The sequence below is a fragment of the Ictalurus furcatus genome, chromosome 7 (assembly GCF_023375685.1).
Source record: "Ictalurus furcatus strain D&B chromosome 7, Billie_1.0, whole genome shotgun sequence".
Classification (NCBI taxonomy): domain Eukaryota; kingdom Metazoa; phylum Chordata; class Actinopteri; order Siluriformes; family Ictaluridae; genus Ictalurus; species Ictalurus furcatus.
In genome coordinates this window covers 14,538,159-14,551,412 of record NC_071261.1, presented here as the reverse complement: position 1 = coordinate 14,551,412, position 13,254 = coordinate 14,538,159, and the positions used below count along the sequence as shown (strand labels likewise).

Here is a 13,254-nt window from a genome sequence, read left to right as displayed (position 1 = left end):
CATGTGTTTCCTCGCTTTGTTTGAAATGAACGATAGCATCGGTCGCACACCGGCAACCAACGCTACCTTTCCTCTCAACGAGCATTTCTCTCTCTGCCTCTTAACGAGTCGGGGTGGCGCTAAACTTTTGTAGTTTTTCCCGTGTGCTTGTAGGCGTTTTTCTTCTTCTTTACCACTTGTGGGCCGACTAAAACACTTGTACGTATTTTCTGCCCCTTCAGTTCAGGAAGAATTTCAACCTCGGTAATAGGTAATTAATAACGGTACCTACGCTACTGCAGAAAAACAAGTACCGTCACATTTTAAGAATGTTGGTACCGACTTGGTACCGAAGTATCGGTTCTCGTGACATCTCTAGTTAGTTCCCCATCCAGGGTTCCCCACTTTGTGCCCTCCAAGTCTCCTGGGATAGGCTCCAGGCTCCCCCTGTGACCCTGTGACCCTGTGACCCTGTGCAGGATACAGAAAATGGATGGATGTAAACTTCACTTAGATTATTGATGGTTGCAGTCTGACAAGCTTTAGAGTGATATGTTATATAGATATAACAGGATGAACATGACCTTATAAATGCTACCCATATGGGGGTCACGTTTTTTAGGTTGTGACTTTGTGATAAACAGAAATCATATAATGAATATGTTACTTAAAAAGTGTTGGAAAAGTTGAAGACTTTCATTTCAGAAAAGGTTACTGAGTCCTTGTGCAGTGTCCTGTATTCCCTTTTCTTAAACGAAAAAAAGGGAAGTGTGTTTTCTAGAGCTTGTTAAGAGGCTTATGAATGTTAATGTGTGAACATTAAAGAAGCTAAGCACTAACATGAGTATATTATGATGTCTCCATGTTTCAGTGCTTGACCTGAGCGGGTAAAAGTTTCACAGTTTACAGTCCCCTGATCAGGGGAAAAAAAATTATTCATATTCTCACAGACCTTACAATTTTTAGGACAATTTTTAGGAATGATTGTTGAAGTATGTGTCTTAATGTATGCTTCCAGCACGCTTTGTTCCCTTTTTACTCTTTATTAATGGGCTTTTTTTTTCATCTTTCTCAATTGGTTTCCTTCTCTCTCTCTCTCTCTCTCTCTCTCTCTCTCACACACACACACACACACACACACACACACACACACACATGCACATGCTTGGCTTCTGAATGGAGTTATTTTTAGCTCTCAACATGTCTAAAGATGCATTCTGTCTGAAGTGCATTCTTACTGCATCTCTTTCAGAGTATGTCATGGCTCCTGTATGGGATTTGTACAGATAGTAACAGTAGTACTAGTACAGTAATACAGTAGTAGTAGTACATTTTTCACGTCACCTTTCATGTGAACGTTTTGTTCTCCATCATAGTTTTGTGAGGAACACGTGTATCTGTGAGAAGATGCTCGGGTGTATTTCAACTCGAACTCAGTCACAACGTAGATTCACTATACACTGCCTGAAGGCAGCTGTGAAACCCTCACGATACACTGATGCCACACGATCCTATTAATAGAAGCTTGTACATGCAAACATGGCCACATTTGCCTCTTTTTATTCTTTATTCAACACTTACCATTTGTGATTTTAGTTTTTCCTCTTTCCTCTTTTGACTTCATATGGCTATCATGCAAAAATATAACTTTTCCTTTTTCTGCTCAAACCAAAAAAAAAATTGCTCCTTTTGCATACCTTGTATAAATGATCTTGAATTACCCTGAGAGAATTTTATGAGATATGTATATTTAATTGGTGAATGACATTTTAAAGCTCCATGCCATAAAGATGACTCACACATTGTTTTGTGTGTGTGTGTGTGTTTCTTTGTCTTACAATTGTCACACCAATTTGAGCACTGACTCAGAACCTCTCCTCAGGAATGCTTATGGGACCAAACATGTCAAGCCATTGTGTACTGAGGGACAAATCTACCTGTATCTGAAAATTATTCCTATTAATATAGTGTTTTGTATGACAACTGCTTCTTTGGGATCTATATGAATGAGCTATTGAGAGTTTTTGTGTTTTGCAGGCAATCCTTATTAAATCCATTATTACAAATATGAAAAGGATGTGATGGTCTTTTTCCACTCTTCAAGAAGAGATCCTGCCTAGACGAGGCCATCCACCAAACCTCAGTGACTGAGTAAAGAGGGTATTAGTCAGAAAAGTAACCGAGTCCAAGGTCACGCTCAACCTGATGCTACCACCACCATGCTTCAGTGTAAGGATTGTAGTGTAAGGTTGATGATCAGTGTGTTGTTTCTGCCCAGCATAGTGCTTTGTGCCAAGTTCAATTTTGATCTCATCAGACCAGATAACTTTTTATTTCCCACCTGTTTGCTGAGACTCCAAGATGTTTTTGGCAAACTCTAGATGGGATTTCATATGGCTAACCACTTTTCAATAAAGCCCAGCTTTGTAGAGCGCCTGGGCTATGGCTGTCCTGTGACCAGCTTTTTCCCATCTGAGCTGTGGATTTCTCCAGCTTCTTCAGATGTACCCTTGACATCTTGTTTGCTTCTCTGTTTAATGCCATCTTTCCCTGGTCACTGACTTTTGTTGGACTCTTCTAGATAGAGTCAGTGTTGTGCCATATGGTTCATTTTATTTATATATTTTATGGCTCTTCTGTTTCAGTGTATGAAATGTGCTAAATAAATATAGATAATTTATATAGCTAGTAATTTAGTCATTGAAACTGAATTGGAGTCTCTTTGTCTGTGCCAAGGCAGAACGCGTCTCACTTTTGACTGCTCCTCTCTTTATAAATGGGTGAACTGCATGAATAGTCATACAGCTGTTGATGTGTACACACACACACACACACACACACACACACACACACATACACCATGCCTGAATGAGTTTGCAGAATGATGAGTGACACATTGCCATGGAAACATTTGTCTATTTATAGTTCCTGCCAGAGTAAAGTAATGATTGAAATTATTACCATATTCATGAACGCTAGTCACCTTTTTGTTCTACGGATCTTCAGTGTCTGCCTTTTAATTCTGCTCATCCTGTAGTTAAGACGGCCTACATCAGGTCTTCAGTTCCCCTCCTTTTTTCCATCTTCCCTCCAGGCTTAGAAAGACAATCTTCATGGGAATGGCCACATTTATAGACCTTAAACTAGATAATCTTTAATATGATTTTTAATTGAGGGAGACTCCTAGTTTCTGTCTGTTTTTCCATTTTTTTAAATGGCTGCCTGTCCATTTTTGCAACAATTTATTTCCTCTCTGCTTGTGTTGGAGATAATAATTAGGTTTATGGCGTGTGGGGGAACACCAACCCCCCCCCCCCCCATGGAAATCCATTTTTTTATATCACTTATACAACCAATCATACATTTGCGGATGTCTAGCTTTGCAGAATGTCTTTAATAAATTGTCTTTGTCTGTTTGCAATAACATAAAATATAAAAAATTTCCCAGGATGGGAATAACTGTTGCACATGTAAGTGTTTACGGTAACTAAAGATAAAATAAACACAAACCTAGCAGCTACAATACCTATATTTGCATTCTATTCAATTTAATGTACTATTTGTCCTGAGAAGTGTTGAAATTATAAGACCGTTTCTCATCAGAGAACAGAAAAGCTGTGAAAAGAATTGAATTCTTGCCTATTATAGAAAGGCTTTCTTAAAACAGCCTGGAGGAGGTTAGAAAGAAGATAATAGCCACAACTTAAAGGAACCACTTCCAAAGAGCTTGCTATTTCCGTGATCAGTGTTGCCAATATTATTAAGACTTTTAAAGTCATTGTCATTGTCTGAACGAACATGGACTCCATTATAAGAGAGCCAGGAATATCTTTCTATTAAGAGGGAAATGCGAAAGGGCCTGATTGGAATTTGAAAAATGCATGTTGATAAGCTACAGTCATTCCTGGCATAAAAAAAAGAGAGAGAACTTCCCCATATCTTTCAAAGAGAAGAACACATCATTCCGTCAAACATTGAGGAGGCTCACTTTTATATTTTGGGATTGCTTTGCTGCTGCAGGTGTTAACTGTTTTGAAGTGAAGCGTACAGCCCCATGCCAGAAAGATGTGTCTTAGTCACAGGCTGTGGGTCATCCAGCAGGATAACGACTCAAAACATACCTCTTAAAAGCAACCATGAATGACTGAGAAGAAAACATGGACTGTCCTGAAGTGTCCTGCTATGAGTCCTGAACTGAGCCCATCTGAACATCTGTGGACAGAGCTGAAATGTGCAGAAAATTGGAGCGGTTTGTTCAAGAAGAGTAGACTAAACTACCAGTCGAGAAGTGAAGAAATCTTACTCTGAGCTACAGAACGCACTTGACTGCAGTTATTACCACCAGGCCTGTGCTATATAATAAAATGGAAGATGAGCCAGTCAACACATTAATCTGAAGAGATTTGCACAGGTGTTTTTAGCTCTCCAATATTAACAAATATCACCTGGAAGCCCCAGGTGTGTATGTTCAAATATGTTCGGCATAGCTAATGTTAGACAAGTATATAGTTAATATCAGTTGACACTGCAGTGTTAACTTGTGCTAACGTTAACTTGTTCCTGCGCTAAATGTGTAATCGCTGGCAGGTCTGGTAAAATAATATTTTATAATTGGAGTAAACTTCACTGGGCGCCATGGCAGTGTAAGATAGTATAGTGACTATTAAATTATATAATATCAGCTTAAGTCTATTGTATATTTTAGCAGATCCAAATAATAAGACATTTAAACTAATACAGATTAAGCACATATTAATAAATGTCATTCCTCAGTATCATAGCTGTAGTAGTGCAGATCTGTTTTCAGCCATTCATGCCACTATATCTTTAGGTATAGCTGATGTGAAAGAGGGGCTTTATGCTTCATATGCTTCATTTTTATTTTTATTTATTTATTTTTTTTAAATACAGAGTTCTGATAACTCTTCTGGTAACTCGTACTACCAGAGCAATGTTCTGGCCGGGTGCGTGCTGTGTTTGTGTGGGTGTTACTGTTAAGTTTACAATAGAAACTTTACATTGTTTGTATTGTAGGTGTACAGGCAGCGTGTTGCTCATTTAGGAGGCCTGTGTGACATGATTGAAAATAGCCGCTCCATTTCCCGCATTCTCTCTCTGTCATTTGGGATATTTGTGAACTGGGTCACTTTTAATATGTGGAAGATCTAGATCTCAATGATTCTCATGGAGTCAGTAACAACTGCTGAGAATAATGATGTGCCAACACTTTAGCACAATCAAGAGATAATTATCAAAGTTGATATTCTCTTAAGGCATCAAAGCATTGGTGTGGAAGGATGTACGCTAAGCAGATGCACTTGTAACAAATAAGCTCTCATTTCTGAAATCACGCTCGCTAACCAATTCAGTACTCACCATATCATCGCTGTCTTACAAACAGTCCCAATGTTAAAAATAACGTGGTGAGTTTACAACCCCTATTCCGGAAAAGTTGGGACAGTATGGAAAATGATTATTAAAAACAAAGAGGAGTGATTTGTAAATGTACATTGACTTGTATTTAAACAGAAAATGTGTAAAGACAAGGTATATTTCTGCAAAGCAGAAGCCATTCATCAACACTGTCCAGAAGCACCGCCGACTTCTCTGGGCTCGGTCTCATCTGAGATGGACGGTAACACAGTGGAATCGTGTTTTGTGGTCCGACGAGTCAACATTTCAAATAGTTTTTCGACAAAACAGACGTCGTGTTCTCTGGGCCAAAGAGGAAAAGAACCATCCAACTGTTATCAGCGTCAGGTCCAAAAGCCAGCGTCTGCTATGGTATGGGGGTGTGTCAGTGCCCATGGAATGGGTAATTTACACATCTGTGAGGGCACCATTAATGCAGAAAGATATGTACACATTTTGGAGCAACATATGCTTCTATCCAGAGCAAGACAATGCCAAACCACATTCTGCACAGATTACAAGCGTAAGCAGAGAGAGCGGGTGCTAGCATGGCCTGCCTGCAGTCCTGACCTGTCTCAGAGTGAGAATGTGTGGCGCATTATGAAGCGCAAAATAAGGCAACAAAGGCCCGGTACAGTTGTGCAGCTGAAGAAATGCATAATAGATTAATGGGGCAAAATTCCGCTTGCTAAACTTAACCAATTGGTGTCTTCAGTGTCCAAACTCTTAATAAGTGTTATCAAAAGAAAAGGTGATGTTACACAATGGTAAACAGTTGACTGTCCCAACTTTTTCGGAGTGTGTTGCAGTCATCAGATTTGAAATGAGTGTATATTTAAAAAAAAAAAAAAAAAGTTAAATTCACAATATAAAACATCAAATAATGTGTTAATAATGTATTTTCAATATAGTACAGGGTGAATAGAATTTTCAAGTGACTCCTTTTGTTTGTTGTTTTGCATTTTCTGTACTGTCCCAAGTTTTTCAGAATTGGGGTTGTACTGTGTACTGACATTACAAATTTAATGGTGCACAATATGGTATATGTCAAATGCGGACACAGCAGCAGACCTGTTTGTTGTCCTTTTACAGTCTCTCTGACTCTAGGGCTTAATGTTTATGTTTAGTGCAATAGCATGCAGTAAGGGTGAGAGATCTGAACATGGACCAGTGTGTGTAATCCGGTTATGTCACAGATTACCCATCATCCCTTGTGAGGACAAATCAGATGACTCGGGCCAGCTGCACTGAAGTGGTTCAAACAGGATTATGACTGTTGAAGGGGGTGCGATTGGATAGAAATCGTAGTGTTTGAACCACCTTTGACGCTATTGGTCAGGATTACTGATGAGGAAGGGAAATGGAAGAGTAATGCTTCTGGTATTTCGATTGGCTAAGGAAGTGTGGAGGTAAAACCTCAGCGGTGTTTTATGCCGTGCTCTAAAGTCTGACACTGTGATTATAATCTGGATTATGGGACTCCAGAGTTAAAGATGGCCCATCTGTGGCCTTCCTCGCTCTCTCCTGTCTATCGGAGTGACAGTGGGCCTGGAAATGGAAATGGTGCCCAACATCCTATTCCCCAAAAACATTAAAGTGGAGTATGGCTATTCTGTACCTACTAGGGAAAATTACTCGGTTCCTTTCTCCATTGTGCTTTCAAATGTGACTATAAAATGGCAAAGCTCTCAAAATAGTGCACTCTACAGTGAATAGGGTGTGGTTATGTGCACACTTTCACTATCCGTATTGGTTTTTTTGTTTTTTTTTTGTTTGTTTGTTTAAAAAAAAAAAAACTTGCCAGAAAGGGTCACATGGCAGCTGGTCACATGAGCGGGAGTTTTTTTTTCATTCATGTGGGTATGACACAGGAAGCTCACAAGCTCAATTTGCAGTGTCACGGTGGCTTAAATTAGGCACCTAGTTTGTTTAGACTTCATGCAAAAGAAGTAAATTTGTTAGAACATATAGTGGGCAGGAACAAAAACGGTGGGATTAAAAAAAAACATTCCTGCCCACATCTCTCCAGTAACATAGCTGAGGTAGTGGAGTAGTCACTTTGAGGTTATACACATACAATACACATTCAAATATTTGTAGCAATAACTGATACAGATAGAGACATTGTGCTACACCCCTTGTTTATACCCCTATATCCCCAATAAATCTGTGTCCTGTCTAAATTCTTTATATTTCTTTCTCTAACCTTGTGTCTAAAGCCCATGAGCCCATATTGGACACTTTCTCTCTGAAGCTGAAAGTCATTTATGTCACCACTCCCTTGCTCCTCACATTGCCGCCAGCCGATATATGACTCAGCTCACAGCAAGCAGCTGAAATAGTTATTAAACATTACTAAATGGAACAAGTAGAGGATCCAAATAGTAGAGCAGTGAATTCATTTGGAAGGCAGTCACCGCGATTGTGCAGTCAAGTATAGGAAACTATTCTTGCTCTGTAGCAGAATCCATTTGAAGTGCTAGAGTTAGTCCGTCTGTCCTTGTGCTGATGTGTTTAATGTGGACATTCATACCATGTAATGAGAACTGAATACAGGTATTCCAAAAATCTTAGTCTCAGGGACTTTTGTGTTTATTTTTTGTTGGGAAACATAGCTGTGTCCTGGTACTAAGAACCTCTGCTTCAAGGTAGATATCATGGTGGTTTGTCCATAGGGGCAAACTAAGGCACTGTTTCTATTATAAGACATATTGCAAAGATTGGGAGAGGGAAAAGAGGATTATAGTGTGGATAATGTTTATACATCAGAAATGCATGTGCATGATCTTGACCTTGGTTTCCGTGCAAAGGCTGAGAAAAAGACGGATTCATATCTTGAATTCTTTGGGCTAGTTTCAGGTGTTTTTTTTTTTTGTGGGTTTTGTTTTGTAGATGTTAGTTGGACTGGAAATTTCACTGGTAACTTTGATTAATGATAATAGCTCTTCTGTATATGTTTCACACTCTGGAAACAGGCTGTATGGAAAACAGTTGAACAAAAGTACATCTAAAACTGTTCAAAATAAGCTGCTAGACTGTATGCTGGATGACTATATTGTTGATTCTCAGCTGCTTATTACAGGGTTACTCTAAAAAAAAAATTCAAAAAAATTACATATGTGCCATGCTTAATTCCTTTTTAAGCTACAGTTCACAAAAGTACATTAAAAGCAAACTGAGGTGAGACATAATGAGACTTTTTTTGGCTTTGAGGAAACCCTCATTGGGGCCTGGGGAACCTCACTGGAGCCTGTGGAAGCTCAGAGGGGCTGAAGGCTTGGGACTTGCTCATCAAGGGCACAATTACAGTCAAGAAAGAATGTGAAATCGTATACAGTGCGTCCGGAAAGTATTCACAGCATTTCACTTTTCCCACATTTTGTTATGTTACAGCCTTATTCCAAAATGGATTAAATTCATTATTTTCCTCAACATTCTACAAACAATACCCCATAATGACAATGTGAAAGAAGTTTGTTTGAAATCTTTGCAAATTTATTAAAATTAAAAAGCAAAAAAAAAAAAATCACATGTACATAAGTATTCACAGCCTTTGCCATGACACTCAAAATTGAGCTCAGGTGCATCCTGTTTCCACTGATCATCCTTGAGATGTTTCTACAACTTGATTGGAGTACACCTGTGGTAAAATCAGTTGATTGGACATGATTTGGTAAGGCACACACCTGTCTATATAAGGTCCCACAGTTAACAATGCATGTCAGAGCACAAACCAAGCCATGAAGTCCAAGGAATTGTCTGTAGACCTCCAAGACAGGATTGTATGGAGGCACAGATCTGGGGAAGGGTACAGAAATATTTCTGCAGCATTGATGGTCCCAATGAGCACAGTGGCCTCCATCACCCATATATGGAAGAAGTTTGGAAACAGCAGGACTCTTCCTAGAGCTGGCCGCCCGGCCAAACTGAGCGATCGGTGGAGAAGGGTCTTAGTCAGGGAGGTGACCAAAAACCCGATAGTCATTCTGACAGAGCTCCAGCGTGTCTCTGTGGAGAGAGGAGAACCTTCCAGAAGAACAACCATCTGTGCAGCACTCCATCGATCAGGCCTGTATGGTAGAGTGGCCAGACGGAAGCTACTCCTCAGTAAAAGGCACATGACAGCCCACCTGGAGTTTACCAAAAGGCACCTGAAAGACTCTCAGACCAAGACAAAGATTGAACTCTTTGGCCTGAATGGCAAGCGTTATGTCTGGAGGAAACCAGGCACCACTCATCACCTGGCCAAAACCATCCCTACAGTGAAGCATGGTGGTGGCAGCATCATGCTGTGGGGATGTTTTTCAGAGGTAGGAACTGGGAGACTAGTCAGAATCCAGGAAAAGATGAATGCAGCAATGTACAGAGACATCCTTGATGAAAACCTGCTCCAGAGCACTCTGGACCTCAGACTGGGGCGAAGGTTCCAACAGTCTTCCAACAGGACAATGACCCTAAGCACACAGCCAAGATAACAAAGGAGTGGCTACAGGACAACTCTGTGAATGTCCTTGAGTGGCCCAGCCAGAGCCCAGACTTGAACCCGATTGAACATCTCTGGAGAGATCTGAAAATGTCTGTGCACAAAGCTCCCCATCCAACCTGATGGAGCTTGAGAGGTCCTGCAAAGAAGAATGGGAGAAACTGCCCAAAATTAGGTGTGCCAAGCTTGTAGCATCATTCTCAAAAAGACTTGAGGCTGTAATTGGTGCAAGTATTGAGCAAAGGCTGTGAATACTTATGCACATGTGCTTTTTTTGTTTTTTATTTTTAATAAATTTGCAAAGATTTCAAACAAACTTCTTTCATGTTGTCATTATGGGGTATTGTTTGTAGAATTTTGAGGAAAATAATGAATTGAATCCATTTTGGAATAAGGCTGTAACATAAAAAAATGTGGAAAAAGTGAAGCGCTGTGAATACTTTCCGGATGCACTGTACATGGTAATAGTGTCATGTTACTGTGACTTGTGGTGTTTACAGTGTATTTGACACATACCTTTTATGGCTCATTTTAATGTGCTGTTTCTGTTTTTGTAGATCACCAGAAGCTGGAACGTGAAGCTCGCATTTGCCGTCTGCTTAAACACCCCAACATTGGTGAGTCTTGATACACAGAATAAATTTACCTGCAAAACTTCAAATCCAACATAATTAAATATGCATTTACCCTTTTCTTCATTTTCCACTGAACATGGACATGTTGGCTGGAAGCATAAAAAAAATGTCCGTGCACTTACTCATGAAAACACTGCATCAACAGATTTTTACCTGTTTGTTAAAAGCACAAGAATAAATTTCCTTTTAATGAAGAGGTGTAATTATGGCATCTGAGCATCGGTGAGTATGATCTATGAAGCATCCGTCCTCACGGTTGCTCGGCATAACGAAGCCTGTTGGGGAATACCATGTTTTACACTATTCCAGGCTCCAAAGGTTTTTGTGCCATGCAAGAAAAGTAATCTACTGTAGAGGTGGCACTGAGTAATGCTGCAATATTGTGTCCATTGTTGGAGTAGTAACAGTGTACAGGCAGTTGTTCTGAGTAAAACAGCACATGCTAGACAGAGGACATGCCTGAGAATATTGTTTTGTTTTGTGGATTGATCAATTGTTCCTCCGATAAATCTAGAATTACAGACCGCCTAATATTGAAGGCTTTACTGAGGTGATTTATTATTGCCTCGCTCTTGTGTGACATTTTTTTTATGAGATTATATATGTGTAAATATTTTCCATTTTTCACTCCACACCACATATTCCAAGCTGTAATGAATTTGAATCAGGCCTAGTCTAGACCGCATAATGTTCTACATCCAAACCTCAGGATGTTTTATGTGAAATGAGTCTCACTAGTTCCACATTAAGCTTTGCAATCAAGAGCCACATTAGTTTTCTATTATAGTTGCTATTATAATCATTATTACTCGAACATTAACATTACAGCACCGTTTGTTCTCACATTGAGTCTCCCAAATTATAGTGTTTGCTCCCCCCCCCCCCACCCCATAACAGTTGCTGGGAAAGCCTGTCTCCCACAGTTGCTATGGAAACAAGAGAGAGACATGGTGAATCATTGCTGAGAGGAAATGCCTGAGAAATTAAGACTAAGGGGATTCCTCTTCCTGTCGCTTGGTTTCTCTGGCTTGCTTTGTACACTCCTATCAAAAATCAACCACATACAGAATTCTTTTTGATTGAAAACAATTTTGCCCTCTTCAGTGGGGTGGTTTGTTGAAAGAGGGTGGGTGAAATTATAAGAAAAGACTTATCTCTGTTATGCATGGAGTGTGTTAAAGTATACCCCTTCACTTCACCCCTTCATACCCCTTCACTTTTTGCACACTTTACTGTATTATATATTTAATTTAAAATGGATTAAATGACTTTTTCTTGGCCGTTAATCTACACACAGACATACATAATGACAGCATGAACATCCCTTTTCCATACCGCTTATCCTACACAGATTCAAGGGGGAGCCTGGAGCCCTAGAGTTCCCAGGGAACTTGGGGCACCCCTGGACAGCGTGCCAACCCATTGCAGGGCACAGTCATGCACACACATTCACATACTACGGACAGTTCAGAAATGCCAATCAATCAATGTTCGTATCTTTGGACTGAGGGAGGAAACTGTTGTACCCGGAGGAAACCCCCAAAGCACTGGGCGAACATGCCAACTCTGTGCACAAAGGGTGGAGATGGGATTTGAACCCCTGAACCCAGGAGGTGCGAGGCAAACATGCTAACCATTATATACCTTATTTAGTATTCATACTGGCTAAGGCACTCCAAATTGAGCTCACGTTCATCCTGTTTGCTTTGATTGTGTCTCAACTGAAATCAACTGAATCCCTGTGGTTAATTCAACTGATTGGACATGATTTAGAAAGGCACACACCTACCTGTTTATAAGGTCCCACAATTCACAGTGCATGTCAGACCAAAACCAAGCCATGAAGTCCAAGGAATGCTCCATAGGCTTCTGCAATCAAATTGCGTCAAGTTTTAAATGTTCCCACGAGCACAGTCAGCTCTGACTGGGTTAAATGGAGGAAAAGTGAAAAGTGGTGAAAAGTCAGCAACTGGACTAGAAGGGTTTTGGTCAGGGAGGTGACCAAGAACCCAATAGCCACTCTAAAAGAGCTTGAGAAGCCGCCTGCCGAGATAGGAGAACTTGAGGGAAGGAAAACCATCTCAGAAATACTTTATTAATCTAAAGGGGCTAGACGGAAGACATTTCAAAGTAAAAGGGATATAAAGGACTCTATCAGCATGGTGAAGCATGGTGGTGGCAGCATCATTCTATTGGGGTGCTTCTCAGATTGTATCAGCTGAATGCAGCCAAATATAGAGAGGTCCTTGAAGAAAACCTGCTCCAGAGTACATATGACCTCAGACTGGGATAATAGTTCAGCTTTCAGCATAATGACAGCCCAAAGCATACAGCTAAGATAATGCTGTTGCTTCAGGACAAGTCTCTGAATGTCCACAGACTGAGACCTGAAAATGGCAGTTCCCAGACACTCCTCATCCAGTCAGATTGATTGTGAGTGGATCTGCCATGAAGAATGGGAGAAACAAAGTTTGTAGACTTATCCATGAAGACTCTAAGCTGTAATTGCTGCCTAAGGTGCTTCTACAAAGTGTTAAATAAAAGGTCAGAATACTTAAGTGCTGCATTTCAGTTTTTCAGTGATTTTTAAAAAAAATAAAGTTGCAAAAAAAAAAAACTTGTCAGTTTGTCATCATGGGTTATTGTGCTTAGACTGATGGCCAAAAGAAGTAAATGCAATCTATTTAAAATTAAATCTGGTAATTAAATATCAAATAATGTATATTAAAAATCCATATAAATGCT

General features: G+C 40.0%; 1 protein-coding gene across 13 annotated transcripts in view; it reads left to right on the top strand.

Annotated features, from left to right (window-relative positions):
• The window catches only part of camk2d1 (calcium/calmodulin-dependent protein kinase (CaM kinase) II delta 1), a 90,073-nt gene that overhangs the window by 39,571 nt on the left and 37,248 nt on the right, over positions 1-13,254 (top strand). For all 13 annotated transcript variants that reach the window (XM_053628799.1, XM_053628788.1, XM_053628801.1 and 10 more), the window contains exon 3: positions 10,432-10,491. In XM_053628799.1, coding sequence (XP_053484774.1) covers positions 10,432-10,491 — 60 coding nt within the window. The remainder of the gene's footprint in view (positions 1-10,431; positions 10,492-13,254) is intronic.